Source organism: Euphorbia lathyris, chromosome 1 (assembly GCF_963576675.1).
Source record: "Euphorbia lathyris chromosome 1, ddEupLath1.1, whole genome shotgun sequence".
In the NCBI taxonomy this organism is placed as follows: domain Eukaryota; kingdom Viridiplantae; phylum Streptophyta; class Magnoliopsida; order Malpighiales; family Euphorbiaceae; genus Euphorbia; species Euphorbia lathyris.
In genome coordinates, this window is record NC_088910.1 from 6,997,091 (window position 1) to 7,016,675 (window position 19,585).

At 35.6% G+C, this 19,585-nt stretch overlaps 1 protein-coding gene across 1 annotated transcript; it reads left to right on the plus strand.

Moving 5' to 3' along the window:
- The first annotated feature begins 5,384 nt into the window (after window positions 1-5,384).
- LOC136211048 (cytochrome P450 726A27-like) lies at window positions 5,385-8,265 on the plus strand. Its single transcript, XM_066002603.1, has 3 exons — window positions 5,385-5,705; window positions 6,602-7,171; window positions 7,430-8,265. Exons 1-3 carry the CDS (start codon window positions 5,385-5,387, stop codon window positions 8,048-8,050), a joined length of 1,512 nt encoding a protein of 503 aa, XP_065858675.1. The 3' UTR covers window positions 8,051-8,265.
- Window positions 8,266-19,585: the final 11,320 nt, after the last annotated feature.

Below are 19,585 nucleotides of genomic sequence, written 5' to 3' on the forward strand. Positions count from 1 at the left end.
GCAAAAGTTCCACAGAAGCAGAATAGAGAGCTATGTCAATCACATCTTGCGAATTGAAATGGTTGACATATTTGTTGACTGAATTTCATGTTGCACCCCAATTACCAATCACATTGTTTTGTGATAGTCAAGCTGCAATATATATAGCAGCCAATCATGTTTTCCACGAGAAGATGAAGCACGTGGAAATCGATTGTCATTTTGTTAGACAATATATTGAGGCATGATTTATACATACTCCGTATATTACTTCTGCTAATCAGCTTGCCGATTTGTTGACAAAGCCTCTTATAAGAGCTCAGATGGCTTCAGCCTTGCATCAAATCCATTTGTACCACACTGCAGATGTTTCTTCTTCTTTTACTGCAAATGAAAATAACTCCAGTAACAACACAGTTGTGAAAGGCAAGATGAAAAGTATTTCATCTTGAGGAGGGGGTCTTAGAGAATAATATTAGCTGAGGGAGTTATATTGTAATTAGCCAAAACCCAAACCTAGTTGTATAAATACCTGCTATTTTATCAGCAGTACATACAGGAATAATATTCTTCTTCTTTTCTCTCTACCTTTTTAATTTCGTTCTTTCCTTCGAGCTTATAGTGATCTTATTTTAGGGGTTTTGAATAATTTTTGGAAGTCTGAAAAGTTTTCACGAAAAAGAACAATCTATTGAATTAAATTATAAAAAATGTTACTCAAAAAGTGTCAAAATCAACTGTCCCTCGAAAGGACTCTTTTTTGTTTATATGTTTTGAATCACGTGATATCTTAGTGAATACAGTATCTTTTAAGATGGTTTCAATGCATCTTTTCGTGTTCAATTAAGTGGTCTAGGGATTTTTTTAAGACTCGTAGAAGTTTCGAGTGGTTGTTTTTTATAAAGATCATAAAATTCTCGGTTTTGGTGTCGTAAAATGAAAAATTGTCTCATCGCATTCCCTATACGGTAGTCTTCATCATCTGCCATGTCTAGCACGGGAATAAGTTGCGTGTCGCCACTTCTTACCCATGGGGTATATGGGGTCTTTTTCCCATAGGGGCATCGGGATGATACTCCATTCCGACATCTACCATAAAGGGGCCGACGACCTGGTCTGTCAGCTACAACTATGCCTGATGGATCATGTTCTTTTTACGTTTTTAAAGTTTTAGATTTTTTTAATGCTTTTAAATTCTAATTTTTTCTATAAATATGAATCTAAAATCAGTTTTTTTAGGGGGGACAAAAATTTAGAGAGTCGAAACTTTACAGAATTTCTGTCAAAAGCACAATTATTGTCACTATGCTCTAGGTGTTTTTTCTATCAGTTTTCACCAATCTAGGTAAAGGTTTTTGAGGAAACAAGCTCGTGCTACGTTTGTCCCACCCAATGTCGCAGGGTACGAGGTGTCCGTTGAGGGGCCTACGCTGTGTCTATTTTTTTAAGAGGGGAATAGTCTCTCTGGGAAGCCGATCCATGTTGGAGCTCGAGTCGCAACTAATCATCTTGTTCGGCATGATTAGATGGCGATTCTTTATTTGTCTCTTTTTTTAGAGTAATTTGGATATAGAGATAGTCTGTATAGAGATCAGAGTTCAGTTTTCGATTATGTGTAAGGAAGAGAAGTAGTCTCACCATAATCCATTCGACAAGTCGGTACTGTTATGATGTTATGTGCTTCACGGCTTATTATCATTCTAAATATAAGCCATGTACTCGAGTAATTTGAAATATTCCCATAAATCTTGAATTTTATCACTCGAGCAGGATTATAACAAAATTTACGTGCTAGGTTACAAACAATAATTTGAAATTTATCTGAAATATGATCTGATTATAATCATACACATATGCCATACTGTGTGGAGAGAGTTCAATTAGATTTTTTTGAGAAATAATTGCTATATTTTGGAGATAAAATAATATCAACAACATTAATCCTATGTTATAACCCTGCATGGGATTAGAACATAGCCCGTTGTATTTCTAGGTTCATCTTCTTCTCTTTATCTTCTTCTCTTTTTAGAAAATGATTTCGGAGAATGAGTTTGCTTCATATTTTATGAAAACTGGGAAGCAAACTCCTCCACTGAAGTAGTATTTTCTCTAGAAAATAACATCACAGAATGAGTTTGCTTCGCAGTTTTTATAAAATGTGAAACAAAACACTGAAAGTATGTAATGGATTTCCTAGATACGTAATAGGTCGGATAATTGGTACATTTGATGCAGTTTTACAATTTTCTCTTTTGCCCCGTCCTGTCAACATTACTAGTATTTGAATTCTTAAAATAATTAGAACCAATCCTTTTCATTAAAATATTGTAAAACAAATCTACCAGTGGAGTGGGTTACACATCACATTTCAAATATTATATAATTCTAATAATAATGTAAGCAACTTGGGTTTCATTTTATAATAAAAAAACTTCAATTATATGTTAATATATTTCAGGAACTTGAGTACTCCAAAGGTAGGCCATGATGTAGTGATAATAATAATAATAACAAAAACAGCTATATTTTTATATAAATAAGTTTAAGAGTTTAAATAAATTTTTTCTTTGATATATGATTAGACCTTTTAAATTAAGTGCTCAAAGGATTTAAACCATGATAATTTTATCTGTTGATAAAATTCCAAGACAGTAAAATAGGTGGGTAATTTATATACATTTCAATTCAAGATCAAAAGATATAATATTTGTTCTGAGATAAAAAAAAATATTATTATTTTGTATGATATGATATATCAGAGGGAAAATTATAAAATTGGTTCAAATTGGAGATCTATTTACATATTTAACTCATTTACTCAACCTACTACATATCTAGACTATTTTTGTGTCACTTTCCGAAAATTCTCTTAATATGTATAATACTTAGAGATTTTTTAGCCGTTTGTCTTTCTCCATCCCGTCTAACTTCGCAGATTTCGCAATATACGATGTCTGCGAAGATAATATTTGGTTCAGTAGATGATTTTAATTTGCAGATTTTACAATATACGAAGTCTGCGAAGATAAAAGACGTGTTTTTAAGCATTTTTATATTCGCTGACTTCACATATTACGAAATCTGTGAAGTGGTATATAACAAAAAGGCATAACAATAAGAGATTCTAACATTAAAATCATAACATTATAAAAATTTACAACAATATTGCAACAATAACAACATTAAAATCATAACATTATTAAAATTTACAAGATTGCCAGAATAACAACATTCATATCATTTCACAGTCAATGTGGCGAATCTTGACAAAAATTTCTCCCTGTATCAAAAGAGAATCCAAGAAAAATTCATCCTCTACATCCCAGCACACTACCTTCTTGAAATGGATGTTATGTATTCAACAACCTTCAGAAAAATTTAATCGTGTTACGAAGAGGATTTTACGAAGTCTGCGAGGAGAAATGTGATGATTTTACTTCGCGAAAACAGATTATGTGAAGTCTGCGAAGGGAAAAATCATGAACTTTTCTCTTTGCAAACTTCGCGTAATCCGTTTTTGTGAAGTAAAATCGTCCGTTTCAGGCTCTTTCTCTTCGCAGACCTTGGCGAAACCAGGTTACGCGAAGTGATTTTCTAGAAAAAACGAAGAAAAATAGTAGATTACTTACATTTATTCCGCCTTTTACGAATAAAATCGTCAATAACCATATGATAAACGCAGAAAAACGATGATAATAACGTAGAATAACAATTTGTTCAATCCGCACAAGAACAAAGAAACCAAGAGACGAGCAGAAACAGGAAGATGAAGAACTATGGCTTAATTTTCTAGCAATAGGAAGATGAAGAATCAATAGATGGAATAGAAAGAAGAGAAAGACATGGTGATGAAGAAAATGGTGCAGATTTCTCAATATAAAGGAAGAGAGAGAGATCGAAGGTCTGGAAATCTCTTGGGGAAGAGATACCGTCGTGCGCCAAGGAAGAGAAAGGGGGAGGAAATGAAAGGTTAGAGTATTTTGGGAAAGTCATACAAAAATAGTCTAGATAAGTAGTAGGTTGAATAAATGAGTTAAATATGTAAACGGGTCTCCCAGTTGATCCTATTTTGTAATTTTCCCTATTATCAGATCCTATGAAATTAAGCGGTTGAATATTCGGATCTTGACAACTCATTTAATTGATAAAATTTCAATACATGATGAGATGTGCATATATTTTACACGCTTCAAACATAGAGAATATTCATGTGAAAAGATTGTGTCAAAGTTAATATTAATAAAAGTTATTTTTCAATTTTAACTGTCACCGAGTATTGGGATTATTTTTTTTTATTATTTTTTATTAAAGATTGGTTAGCGAGGAAGGGAAAGCGGCGGACATCCCAGCTATACTGGCACCCCCACCATAGACCCAAAAAAGGCCTGAACCAAATTTATTAAAAGAGTAAATAAATGTCATAATACAAAAAGAATAAAGAATAAAATGAAGCTAAAAAATTAGGAAAAGCGATAAACGTAACGTCCTACACGATCATGAAAAAAGACCGATCCACAAAAATCCGGGACAACATCCCACCAAGTCGAAGCTTTTGCCAAGTAGTGGGATCAATTAGTTTCTTGAATAGGTAGGTGACCACCAGTTCCACCTCTTTAATTGGTTTAACGGGCATGCTTTAATATAAGAGATGTGTATTCAAATTAATCTTATGAATTTGATTTGATTTTATAAAGTTTTTTTTTATTTTTATTTTTTGTCAAAAACAATTATAAAACTATATTATCATTATTAATTACTTTAAATAAAATATAAAATATCATATCTTCAAATCTCATGAATCTTATTTTATTTTATAAATTCTTTATTTATTTGAATTATTTTTAAGATTATATAACTGTGTTACCATTATTAATTACTTTAAATAAGCTTTTTATTTTCATAATACTTTTAAACTTACTTTTACGATATCTCTTTTAGAAATCAATATTTTACTTTTGAGATTAAAATAATTAATTTCTGAATTCAATTATAATTTATAAAAATAAAATATATATATAATTAAAAATAAAAAACTCAAAATGTTATAAATATATGAAATTAGTATTGAACTTATAAAAAAAATTAAATATGTACATTCACATTGGGCACTTTAATTTATTGCCAAAACAACGATGTTTTAGTGCACTGGAGCAAAAAAAAATCACCGTATCCTGACCGGTTGGACTTGGAAAATTTACCCCAACTGGATTGATAAAATTAGCCCTTCGAGTATGGATTACTGACTCCACCACCTGCACAGTAATTCACAAATATCTAACGTTCCTACTATCTTTTTATAGTAAGCATTAAAATACCTGTCTTCTTTAACTTTAGTACCTATTAGGTAATACCTACCAATCATATATATATATATGTGATATGGAAGTGAAACAAGTATCAGAAAAATGGAGCTGCAAATTCCCTATTTCCCCATTTTCTTAAGCTTCATCCTTTTCATATTTATGGTATTAAAGACATGGAAAAAACACAGTCAAAACTCAGACCTTCTTCCTCCAGGACCATTCAAGTTTCCTATTTTAGGTAACCTTCCTCAGTTGTTTGGTGCTGAACCTCATCAACGCCTAAGAGATTTGGCTAAAATTTATGGACCTGTTATGAGCATTCAACAAGGCCAAGTTCCAGCTGTTGTCATTTCTTCTGTTGAAACAGCCAAAGAAGTCCTCAGAACTCAGAGTGAAGTCTTTGCCGGACGACCTACAACGCAGGTAGAGTTATCAATTTCTAACAGGATAATACAATTTACTTAACACATTACAGGTAAGAGAGACAAAGTGATGGTTTAGAGAGAAAAAACTCCAAAAATGGTGATTTAGAATTTTCGAAGAACGTGGTTCCATAGTAAATGCGTTTATAAATGACTTTAATTCCTAGAATTTTTCATTTTGCGGTGGTTTACTTTCTTAAGTGGACACAATGTTGGTAACTACAAAGTTAAGTGTCTTTTATGTTAATAAATACAAAGTTGAGTGACTTTATGTTACTTTTTAAAGTTTATTTGTCATACTGTGAAAATGAGTAAAGTTTAGTGGTTATAGGCGTAATTTATCCTTACCAATAGCTTTACGGGAGAATTACACCTTGGTCACTGAAGTTTTGAGTTAGTTTCACAAACGCCATTGAACTTTATTTTGTTTCAATACAATGACAGTCACGTTGAAATTTATTCACTTTTACGTGTGATATTACAGCAAGAATGACAAAAAAAAAAGTTATATATATATATATTTTTTTTGGTAGGAAGTTATATATATATATATATATATTTTTTTTTTTTAATTCAACTGCTTCAAACTTTTACGTGCCACAAAGAAAAATATATTTTTATTCTTTTCAACATATTTGTTCACTATTCCATTGTTTCATTTTCTTGTGTGAAATGGTGAAAATGATTTTATTAAAATAAATATGAAAGTTCAATAAATTAATTGAAACAATATTAAGTTCATTAACCTTTTTTCAAAACTAAACTCCAATGAAAATTGGTACAATTTACATATTTCTTAACACGATTATTATTTTTATTCCATTTACATCATATTAATTAATAATGTAAAATATATAAGCGACCTAACACTATCCATTTTGACACTCCTAAATGCAGGCTCATCAAATTACCCTTTATAATGGCCTTGATATTGCATTTGCGCCGTACGGAGATCACTGGACACAAATGAGAAAAATTTCAGCATTGGAGTTTCTAAGCGCAAAACGTGTTCAATCTTTCCGATCACTCCGTGAAGAACAAGTTTCGGAGGTGATACAATTCCTTCAATTAAAAGCCGGTTCGACGGTAAATCTTACCGAGGCCGTCGTTAATTGGACAAACACATTCATGTTACTTGCTACATTTGGTGAGAATGGAAAAACAAAACAACATTTATTGAACATTTTGGACAGAGTTAAGGAAGCAACATCAGTTACTGTTTTTGCTGATTTCTTCCCTTCTTTCAAATTCGTTCAATATCTCACTAGTAGAGCTATGTCACGACTCCGGGGATGGCACTCAGAGGCGGACCGGATACTTGAAAGCACAATAGATGAACATAGAAGAAAGGAGGAGGATGATGTTAATGGTGAAGTTAATAACTTGTTAGATGTTCTTTTGGATATACAGAAGAAAGGAAACCTTCAAATACCTCTCACGAATGATTGCATCAAAGCCAACATTTTGGTAAGTACATCTTTGTTATGCTTTCCTTTAAATATTTCATTGAGCATGTGGTGTATACTTCAAAGTTAATTGGTATTTATGCGCAGCGATAATGTCAAAAATAATATATAAAATATATTATTAGACGTAAAAATGAAAAAACAAAAAAAAACGTGAAAAGTTCAAAAATAAAATTTTACATTTCGACCACTTAAGTTAAGAGGCTCTAACCATATAAACAAAAGTTAAACATGTTGATCATTTGGAATTGCGTTTCAGGAAATATTTGGCGCTGGGAGCCATACAACCTCTAAATTTATAGAGTGGGTGATGTGTGAGTTGATGAAAAATCCAAAAGCAATGAAAAAAGTGCAAGAAGAAATGAGGAGAGTCTTTGGGGAAAAGGAAAAAGTTGAGGAATCAAGACTTCATGAATTGAAATACTTGAAATTAGTTATCAAAGAAACTTTTCGGTTGCATCCTCTAGGGGCCTTGATTGCAAGACAATGTAGAGAAAGAACAAAAGTGAATGGATTTGATATTTATCCCAAAACTACAGTTATGGTCAATGCTTGGGCAATTGGAAGAGATCCCAGCATCTGGATAGAGACTGAAATGTTCTACCCAGAAAGATTTGAAGATAGTGAAATTGATTATAGAGGTGCACATATGGAACTAATACCATTTGGTGCAGGAAAAAGAATATGTCCTGGAATCTCATTAACCATAGTTTACGTTGAGCTTCTCCTTGCAAATTTGTTATATCATTTTGATTGGAAGCTTCCTGACGGAATCACACCTGACACTCTTGATATGACTGAAGTATTTCGTGGTTCCTTGAGCAGAAAACAAAAACTCAACTTGATTCCAATTCCTTTTTTTCTGTTGCCTAAAAATTAACTAAACATGCATTATAAGAGACTTGATATACCAATAAATGTTGTATTATCTTGTAATTTTATGTGTAAGAACAAAAATTGTATTTTAAATACAAGTAAAAACTATGATCATCCGAAAAGAAACATGTATTTTCATGTAAAGACTACCGTTGTAAAAAAGGTCAAGCACTAGTCGAGTAGACAAGGCCTCGGAGATTAATATGTGACAAGTCGGGCATATATCGAGGGTAAGCAGATTTGTACTTTTGTATTTTCTTAAATGTTAATGACAAATTATTATATAAATTAAATTCAAATATGTATTGTATTATCTAAAAATAATAATATAAAATAATTTAATATAGAATGACATATATATTTATAATTGTTGAGCGATTTCCGCAAGTGTATGGCTTTCGCTTGTAGTAATAAAGAGATATCGATCCCACAGGGAATGCTTTGATAAATAAAAACTTATAATTTTGATTAAATTCGTTTTCTCGAGATTAATAGAAAACTCGTTAAATGGTTTAAAAGGTATGGATTCTGATTCTAATTTTGCCAATAGTTTAGATTACAATTTATAGAAATTATGTTTAGATTAAAGTAATATTCAAGGCTTATTTATACTAAGTAATAAAACAACTTATAACTTTGATCTGATTATTGAGATGTAACAATTTATCAATTAATTCAATTTAATAGGCTTTGAACTGTAATCAATCTTTTCTCTCGGCCTAAGACTGAAAACCTTAATCAAATTCGGAATCTAAACCGACTATTCAGTACTCCCTCAATAATCAAATATAAACGTGAATTTGCTTAATTGTTCAACAAAGTTTTCATGTAAAATGTCAGATTTGTTTATAAATGTTTTTATGAAAACACCAGTTAAATTACTTAAGAGTATCGCCTAGATCAAACTTAAAATAACAACAGTAAAGAAAAAATTGTATTGAAAAGATAATTCATTAGTTTGATTTGAAACGTCACAAGTTAACAGAGAAGAAGAAGCTTGGATAGCATTTTAACTAATTGAGTTCCGGGTTGTCAATCCCTTCCTCAACTTCGTAGGTTTGTCAGACTCGGGGGCGCATCCTACACTGGTTCATCTCGCTGAATCCTCGAAATAGTACCTACTCGGTCACTACAGAGCATAAACTCGTCTTCGAACAAAACTCTAACGTAAACTATAAAAACTGTATCTTGTATCTAACTATTTGAACAACTTGTTTAACAAGTATGCTTCTTACAAATTGAAACTAGAAATCTCTAACTCCTTTTAATCTGAAATGTCTCCTCTATTTATAGTTGTTCAAGAGGTGTGTCGAAGGAACGTGTCCGTAGGTGAAGAGTCGTCTTTATCTGAATGAAAGGATGCGTCGTTTCGAAATTAAAACATGTAAAATATGTCTTAACAAGTTGTTGTTTTTGTAGAGATTTTGATTATCTCTGTCGCGGCTTTGGAGTAAGGGAGAAGTGGCTGGAATTCGCGTTTTTGAGGCATCAGAACGCGTGTCACGATCGAGATTATGGGAATCTCGGTCGTGACAGAGACTTTCCCTGTCTTCCTTTATTTGTTCGCTGAATCTCTGAAGCGTCTTTCATTGAAAACTTGATTTCTTACTCGTTTTTGCTCCGTTCTAGCTCTTATTTGGATTTTTCCAAATAATTTAGCACTTTGCACAATAAAAACAAATACCAACGTAAAATCCTTCTAAAAGAATATAATTAACATAGTTTTCACACGAAAATGACATAATTATGTATGTTATTTTAGGTATATTTTGGGCTTATCAATAATATATATCCTTGAAAATGTACCAATAACAATATCATTGAAACAACTCAAATAAGTAAAAAAAAAATCTATAGATAATGTAATTGCTCAAAAACTGTGGAACAATGTCGTTAATTTTCTAACCATATCATAGAAGTGACGAACGCAACTAAACAAAAATATATATAAAAAAATATAATTTACCGACAACCATGCGATAAAGTTGAAAGTTCAATTATAATAAAGAAAAAAATAAAATATTATTTTCTGTTCTGATCGTGACTTATGCACACTTTTCAGCACATTGTAATAGTTATACTACGCATGGATCATCAATCATAGTATATTAAAATGGAAGTTAAAGTATTGGTCCACAAGGAAAAATATGGATTGATGTACTATATTCGCTTAGATTTAAAAGAGTAATTTAACTAAAAATCATTTGTTGAGAGTTTTGATTATCGAAAACTGATTTCAGTAAATGGGATAGACTTAAACAGGCAGAGCATAAAGTAATATATGAATGTATATTTTTCATTCACGCATAAAGCAAGATATTCAAAACCATATCTCTATGCATCTGGTAAATAGCATTTATTTACGCACAGTGAATAATAAGTGTATAATCACTTATCAAACTTATCATCTATCTTGCATTTTAAGTCGTCTTTATCCAACCTTATACTAAACAAGCTAATCATAACTCTATAATGATTATCCTTCTCTCAAAGCAACCATCAACAAGCAATATGTGTTAATGACCGGTTATATTTAATTCACAACCTAAGAATACTATAAAAATAAATAAGCAAATGAACATAAACCTTACCCACTCTGCCTTTGATGCCTACCCCATATAGATGGACCTACTCACCTTTCATGATAAACAAACCATAAAGAACGAGTAGATTGCACAACCTCATATCAATAGAATAACGAGAAGCTTAAAGGCTCCAGTAAGGACGATAATGGCGAAAATAAAATATTATAAAGTGTACTAAAACTAATTATTCTGGATAGAAATGGAGGAAATTGTATGCCCTAAAGATCCCAAATGGTTCTTTAAATAGGCCACCTCCTCAAAATATAAAACCTTTGCCGTGAAGCAAATGGTGATAATGTACCGAATATACCCTAAAACAGCAGGAATGTCTGTTGTAGGAATGTCTGTTGTAAAAACAGAATTGTTAAATAGGTGACAAACGAGATTCCTTGTCCCATCCTTTATATAACTGCTCAATACACGTTCCATTCTTGTCAAAAAAATGCTCCTTTCTGTTTGAAATGTTTTTCATCCTCCTTTGGGCGTACACAAATAAAATTAACGCAATAAACCTATTTATATTAACACAATGGTTATGAATTATGAGTTTGCACAACCTATTTCGATACTATTCTTAGCACAAATTGACTCTCATAAGTGGCCCAGGCAGCCAAAAAACACATCGGTAGCTTAAAAAATCTTAGGGGTGGAAAATCAAAATGAATTCTCCATTTCGAGTGCATATATATAGTTCGAGTGCATATATATAATTCAAGCAGTTGTTTTCTTGAACAATAGTCACCGTTTGTTTGAAAAATAAACATCTTATCTCATAAATGGAAAATATTTCAGTTGGCTAACGTTAGACTTTTGGCTCTTAATTGTTCTAGTTACTCTTATTATTGTTTTTACTCTCATTCACTCTTTTTATTTAGAAATTCTAGCTTTTTTTTCAACAAAAATTCATTTATGGCTTTCTTAACACTAGAGAAATATGTCATTAAACCAAGGTGCAACATACTGCAGACAATAGCATTATGTTGTCCAAAGCCATATTTATGTGTTTATATTGCTAATATTGTGTCCAAAGCTATAGTTTAATCGACTTGAAACCCTTATTGATGCGGGCATCCTAACTGGGATCACCGATCACGCACGCTTTGGCGGATCCTTAAACATCAGACCCACGGAGGTTGTACCTAGGAGGGCGGATCCCCAGGACATACAAGCGGGGCGGATCTAGGAGTACGCCAGAAGGCGTATCAACATCCACCCTGGGCGGATCTCTAAGGTTTACTTCCTCCCGAAGTAATTCACCAACAACCCTGACAATCCGTACCTGTACCATTGTACTGATTGTCGGGGCGTATCACCCATTTTACCCTTTTATGGATAGCCTTATCGGAACCCTAGTAGGGGTAATCCTTGTCTTTTATTATCATTAGTAGGAGGTATTTAAACCCTCATTTTGTAAGGATGTAACAACTTTTAATCAATCAAACATTATTCTCTTTGAGAACCGAGGTTTATACCTTGTTATTGGGATTCACTCCTTCTAGTTTAGCTAGAGAAGAAACTCTTTGTTGGTTTACGATTAAAACCTTCATTTATCGCTTTCAATCTGTATCAGTTGGTATCAGAGCCGATCGTTTCTTGACCCAAAACTTCTTTTGGCAATGGTTCAACCCCGAAAACCGCAAGATTCCATGGAAACCAGTGACCGGAGGTATGAGGAGCTGAGGGAGCACCTCGCGGAGCAGATCCAGGCCAGCCATGAGCAGCAGAGGCAAACCGACCAACGGTTCCTGGAGCTGGCTACCTCCCTAGAAAACTTCAAACTGGAGGTTCGGGCTCTAATCCGACCAAACGCGGGAGGATCAACCCAAAGAAAGGAAGGAGTTCCTGAACAACAGCTTCCAAAAATGGATCCTAGGGATCCTGAGGTAAGAAGACCCAACTTTGTCCTTGTGCATAACGCTGATAGTGATAGTGATGACTTTGAGGGTATCGGGAATGATGATACTGTTGGTCCCTAGTAATTAGTTCCAAGGGGGGGTTAGGAACTAATGTAACTTTTTCTCTTTTAATTATGCTGACTTAATGTTATTTTAAGAGTTTGATAATTCAGCGTGTTGGTCAGCACAGGTGTTTGATTAGTCAGACAGTTTTAGTTCTATGCTGACTAAGACTGCTTAACTTGAGAGTTAGGAATTGACACATGAAAGGTCAGTTTCCAACTTAGCACTCAGATTTACTCAGTTTCAGTTATAACAATTTATAAGCTGAGTAAATACAACAAGCAACACATGCATATATATATATATATATATATTGAGAGAGAGAGTTTAGAAGTTACTCAGCACGACTTATCCTGGTTCGGCCTCTCTGCCTACGTCCAGTCCCCAGTTCCTCCTGGGATTTTCAATCCAATACTGAGCTCTTTCAAGGTAGAGCACAAACCCTTTACAAGGCAGTGAGTATGCAAGAGTACGTCCTCTATTCGTCTACTCAGCTCCTACTAAGTACTACAACCCAGCACTTAGATTTTTCTACCACTGAATACTTACAACCAAGTACTCAGCTCAACACTCTCAATATTCCTATTGATCACACACTTGTTCTTTTTCAACTAAAGAACACCTTAGATGATTGCAAAACAATCAATCTAGCATTTACACAAAGAATAGAAAAATTGGTGTAAGATCTTTTTGTATTTGAGTGCTTTCAGAATTTTCTCTCTTGTATTTTTCTTTTGATGCTTGAGCAAATGATCCAAGAACTCTCATTGTCCTTTTATAGATGAATTTCTGAAGATTGGATCATTTGAATTTGTTTAGCCGTTGTGTCCAAAACGGCTCTTTTAGGAGACTGCTTCTGGTCAGCTTCAGACTGTTCCGCCATTCCCTTCTTCTGTTTTCTTCAGGCGTCAGGTTTTATCTTCTTGCATCAGAGTTGTCTTTTTGTGCCAGTTGTCTTTTACCAATAATCCACAGACCCATGATTCTTGGAATTATTCTTCTGTGTGCTTTCGAGGCTTCAATTATTGGTGCAGAAGATTGGCAGACTTTGTCCTTTAGTGAACGGATCTTTCATGCTGTCCTGACTGTCACTCAGCTTCATCCGTTATCTTCGAATGTTCAACTTCTATGCTGAGTTCCTTCTTAGTCAGCTCCGTTCTTGTTAATTCTGAAGGGGTCTTCTGATTTAGTCAGCTTCGTTCTGGTAATTTTGAAAGAAGCTTTTGATGCTGAGTTCTACTTCACTCAGCTTCTATCCTTTCATGCTGAGTTCCGTTCCACTCAGCTTTTGGCTTATGCTGACTTTTGACCTGTCTTACTTTATATATATTTTTGCACTCAATATTGAACAAACACATTAGTACAATTAAATCAAAGCATTTAAATTTAATTGCCTCTTAATCATGGATGATTTTGTCAAATCAAAATCTTGTGGAAAGGTGTTTAAACAAACTCCCCCATTTTGATTTTGGCAAAATACATAATTATGGAACTCAGTTATAAGTTACCCCATGATTGATATATTTTTGAAATGACTCCCCCGTAAGGGTTGCACATATTGTCTTAACTTAATTCTAAATCTTCCAAGATTTAATTGAATTATCTTTAAGACATTTGTGTATACTGACTTAGTTTAATGTTGGATTTTTTAAGATCTGAACTTTTTGAATTTAAGTCAGCTTTCAAAAATATTAGAAGTATGTTGTTACTTAGTTTATTACCTAAGTGTTTTAGTGTTAATGTATACTGAGTATGTTTTACTTCTTAATTTGTTTGTTCAATTTTATCGACTATAGTGAGAAAATAGTACTAGGCATAGATTAAATAAAGCAAACACATATATGAAAGTTTCTATGCTAAGTTCTAAACATTTACTAGACTATTTTTTGTTTTTCTTCTTCTGAGCTTGGTGGTCAGCTTGAGCTATTCCTTTGCCTTTGTCTTTACTTCCTGAGGCATTACCTGCAAGCTGAGTTCCTCCTTGTCTCTGAGTTCCCTCTTGGCTGTTCTCCCCCGTTTTGCCATCATCGGGTTTATAAATGAATGTGTCAGTGCGAGCATGAGCGGAGAGGTGAGTGGAGTAACGCTGGAGCCGCTTAGTACTTTCTCGCAAGCCATCAATGATAGGAAAACTGTCATCTTGGACATGGCGAGGAACTCGAAGAGAACTGCTAATCATACTGAGCAGGCATTCATGAGATTTGCTAAGCCAGGTGAGCGAGCTGGTGAGCTGACCAAAAGATTGGTGGTACATCTTGAGCAAGGCAGAGTCATAAAATATGCGCTGGGCATTGTTGATGCGCATTGCCTTCATGATTGCTTGTGAAAAGCTCAAGAGTTCACTGTTGGAGACTGGATCAACATCCATCTGGGCTTTGTTGATGTTGAGTAGGCTGACTGCTTCACTCAGTTGGTCAATTGTACACTGAGAAGAGGAAGATACTAAGTCACGCGTACTGGTCAGCTCAGCAGTAAGCTTGGTAAAGCATGTTGGTCCCTTATAGGGTTGCAAGTATAGTTCCAAGGGGGGGGGGGGTTAGGAACTATTTAAACTTTTTTGCAATTTGGGCAGACTTCTTTTTCTAAGGACAAATGTTTTAACAGCGGCGCTGAGTAAACAGCAAGATACTGGCTTAGTCAACTGGTGACTAGGTTAGTTTCTTAGCTTGAGTCAGGAGATAGCACTTAGAGTCTATTCCTGAGCTCAGATGTTCAACACGCACAACTCAACTTGACCTCTTTACTTGGTCAGTTTTTGGTTATTTTAAGCAAGCAATATATATAAGGAGTTAAAGGTAAGAAATACTTTACTCAGCAGATTTATCCAGGTTCGGCTTCTTCTAAGCCTACGTCCTGTCCCCGGAACACGTTCCGAGATTTCGAATCCTCTACTGAGCTCTTTAAAGGTAGAGCCTCAAACCTTTTACAATCTTAGCAACTGAGTATAACAAGAGTACCTTCCTCTATACCTCTACTCAATCCTAATCTCACGCTGAGTACTATAACCGAGTACTCAGCCTCTCCTTTCTAATGTCTAGAAATGATAAGTGTTTGTCCTATACAATGATTTGCTAAGACACTTTAGATGATTGAAATAATCACTCTAGACTTTTACACAAATATATGAATTGTAGTGTAAGATTTGCTTTGCTTCTTTGCTTGCAGAACTTGTGTAGAAATTTGGTCAGCGTAATGGCTTGATCAAGTTCTGTATTGAATGAAGCTTCTGATGGCCCTATTTATAGAGACGTCTGGGCATCGGTCATTTCGAATTTCAAAATAACCGTTGGAGGGAAACGGCTTCCTGTCGTTGTCATCCTGACTTGCTCAGAGCTCTCGGCCAATCAGATTTGTGTATCTTCTATCCTCGGTCAGCACATCAGACTATCTCTCCTTTTATGGTAAAGTCAACTAGACAACATACTGTGTCGTCTGAACTTTACCCAAAGTAGAAATACTTTGTCTGGAAGTTTTCCTTAGCCAGCTGCTGTCTTGTACGCTTTGTCGAGTCTACTGAGCAGCTTCATCTTGAAGTTGTTCCTGAAGGTCTTCTAGATCCTTCTCTTGCTGAGTTGCGTTTTGTCCAAAGCGACAACGTTTTAACAAACGCGGGCCGAGTTGTACTGAGTTGTTTGACTTGGGCCTTGACTTCCGTATTAGGCTTGGGCCTTTTAATTCTTGTGTCTTATAAACAATTTTAACTCAACATTGAACAAACACATTAGTAGAATAAATCAAAGCATTTTAACTTAGTGTGTTTAGAATATGTATTTCAATTATACTTAAACAATTTTGTCAAATCAAAATTATGTGGAAAGGTGTTTCAACAAACTCCCCCATTTTAATGTTGGCAAAACTATTCAGCGAGGAACTCAGTATTGAGCTCCCCCATGATAGTTGACCTAGTATTACTTAGCAAACTCCCCCGTAAGGGTTGAGCTACTGACTTAGTTTTACTCTAAACATTTAACGGTTTGATCGAGTAAGTCTAAGGTCAGTTTTCAGATATAGGTCAGCTTATTCAACATATTCTATTTACTCAGTATTAAGCGGAAGGTTTAATCATTTAGAGTGCGCTGAGTAATTTGTTGGTTCAATGAGTTTTATAAGACAATGTTTTATAAACATATAGGTCAATGTCAAACATGTTATCAGCATTTGATTCAATAAATAAGTTTTATAAGTATTAAACATGGCTGATTAACTGAAGATACATAATGACTTAATACTTGGCATCAAGGTAAAATAACTCATAACTCATATAATGAACGATGCAAGTAATTATATAAGTAGTCAGTGCATTAGAAACAACAGAAATAGGTACAAGGAATAACATAAAAAAAACGTTCTAGTTCTAGCCTATCTCTATTTCTTTTTCTTTTGCTGAGACTGACTATGCTCATGCTGAGCTCTAGCTGCTTGTTCTTTCTCCCCCGTTTTGTCAGCATCAGGAGGAGGAAGTCTGAAGGCATCAGTTAAGACAGCTCGAGTCAGTTCTTGGGACATCGCCTTAAGTTTCTCAGCGCTTTCATTGACGCCGTCAAAAATTGCAACTCCATCAGTGGATACCTCTTCGGGTATGTTGAGTTCAGCAGCACTGATCATGTTGACGTTAAACGCCTGAGCTTTGCCTTGCCAGATGAGTGCTTCAGTAAGACCAGCAAAGACTTGGTGAAAGGTCTTTAAAAGGGCTGTGTCGTAATACTGACGTTGAATATTGGTATGACGAATGTGGTTGAAGGTTTGTCGTGTGATAGACAGCATCTCATTCTGTTTCATTGCGTCAGTATCCATCTCTTGCTTATTCAGAATCAGCAAGCGAATAGCCTCACCAATTTGCTCTACTGAGCACTGATTGTAAGAAAACATTTGCTCATTGGTCTTGAGTTGCTCGGTGTGAAGCTGAGCAAAGAGCATCTTGACTTCAGATGAAGTGGCATAGTTGGGGTTCACAGCTGACAAGTTCTGAATTTGTTGTTGTAAAGAGTTCAAGTGTTGCACAGTTGTCAGCTGGATCTCAGCCAGCTTGGCGATTGAATCCTACTTAGCTTGCTGTGCTTGAAAAGAAATGATGATGTTCAGCAGGTCCTTGAGTCCCTTAACTTCGTTGAGAAGCTGAGTGACCAGGGAAAGCTGAGTAGTCTCAAGAGTTGATAATCCAGCAGCAGGAGGAGTAGATTGTTGAAGGTCTCTGATCAATGCTTGCACTGAGTCAATTATCCTTTTGCCGGACTCAGTGGCATTCAAATAGCTTTGAGAGCCTTCAGGGACATCAGTGTGACCGGAAGGAAGAGGAGTGAAAGGAGTGACCTGGTCAGTGACTGGAATAGCGTTTTCAATCTGCACTTGAGTTTCAGGTATAGTTGATTGATTGGCAGATAGATGAGTTGAAGAAGTAGTAACTCGAATACTGTCTATGCTGACGGGGGCGGATATGTTTGGAGTCAGCACCATGCTTGGAGTAATAGCATTAACAGTAATCGGCTCAACCTGACTTGTTGAGGTGGCAGAGGCATTTTGGTCGGCATGTTCCTGTTGAGAAGCAACAGAGGCTTGCTTTTCTAAGGACGCCGATGCTGTAGAGGTTTGTTGGCGTTTGAAAAATTTCAGCTTGACTGTAGAGGGGTCTTTAGTTGGCTTTGAAATAACAAAGTCAGGAAGAGTTGGTGGTGGCACAGGAGGTTCACTGACAGGCTTCTCACTAGCCTTAACCAACTTTCTTCTTCTACGAGGTGGAGTGACAGTTTGACTAGGATCTCCTGAGTGAGAAGGAGAAGATTCTTGTTGCTCATCATGAGGCTGGTCAGCTTGCACTTGGACTTGATCAACATTGTGTTGGTCAAGTACTTGCTCTTCTCCAGCAGCCAACAAAGTATTGGCCTGCTCAGTCTCATGTTCACTGGCTGTCTCCTCAGTGTCCTCAGCATCATCCTGACCGCTGGCCTCTTCTTCTTCTTCTGTACTGTCACCATCGAGTTCTTCCTCTACTTGGAAGATGAAATGATCATCCAGTTGTACCTCATGTTCGTCATGCTCAGCTACTGTACCTTGACACTGGGTGAAGTGGGAGTCATCAGGTACAACAAAGTCTGTAGGTATGGCGTTGAGGGGAGTCAGTGTAGAAGGCTTCTGCTTCTTCTGAGGTTGCTCAGTAGTTTCCTCAGTTCCAGGCTCACCTTGCCTGCTTCGTTTCTCAGCTGACTTACCAGCTGACTTCTGCCTTTTAGCTGGAGACTCAACATCTGTGGAAGGAGTCTCAGCAGCTTTTCTTTTTCGGGAAGCTGGGGCCTTAGTCCTTCTCCCTTTCTTTGAGACAGCAGTTTCCTCAGCTTGTCCAGCAGCAGCAGCAGCTTTACCTTTCTTCAAAGGCTGTCCGAATTTTAATGCTCCCAGCGAAGCCGCTGTGATCTCAGATCCTCGAGTCATCTCCTCATCGACAAGATCAACTTTATGGTCAATGAGGATTCTTGTGATGATTGATCCTAGCCTCAGCGTACCAGTACTCCGTAGGAAGCCAACGACAAGAAAGACTAGCATATTGATTGGTGTGTACGTCAGCATATGCCATATAAAGCATTGCTCGAAGTTCGTTGCTGAGGTAGTGCAGTTGATCTTCGGGTAGATGAAGTAGGTCAGCAAGGAATGAGCCATCTTCTGGTGCTGACCATAGATGAAGCTGAGACTTCTCCTGAGTGTCCCTCAGGTTTACAGAAGTTAGTTGCATACCCAGTTCCATCCTGATCTCCAGATCTCCTCAACCTTGCTCCCTCAGTTTTTAATTTGAGCAGATTTCCTAAGTAGAGAGGGTTGATTAAGATGGTTTTCTCTTTCACCACTGTAGACAGATAGTCAGGATTGTCATTTGCAACACGGAGGTTGTGGTAAAACTCCTTTACCAGGTCAGGATAGGTGTAATCCCTAATCGAAAACAGCTCAGTCCATCCATTCTGTGAAATCCACTCACAGAAGGGTTGTTCGTTCTGTACGAAGGCTTCA

Coding starts and splice junctions, on each gene's coding strand:
- LOC136211048 (XM_066002603.1), top strand. CDS start 5,385: ATGGAGCTGCAAATTCCCTATTTCCCCATTTTCTTAAGCTTCATCCTT. Junction 5,706..6,601: donor CCGGACGACCTACAACGCAG/GTAGAGTTATCA, acceptor TCCTAAATGCAG/GCTCATCAAATTACCCTTTA. Junction 7,172..7,429: donor GCATCAAAGCCAACATTTTG/GTAAGTACATCT, acceptor ATTGCGTTTCAG/GAAATATTTGGCGCTGGGAG.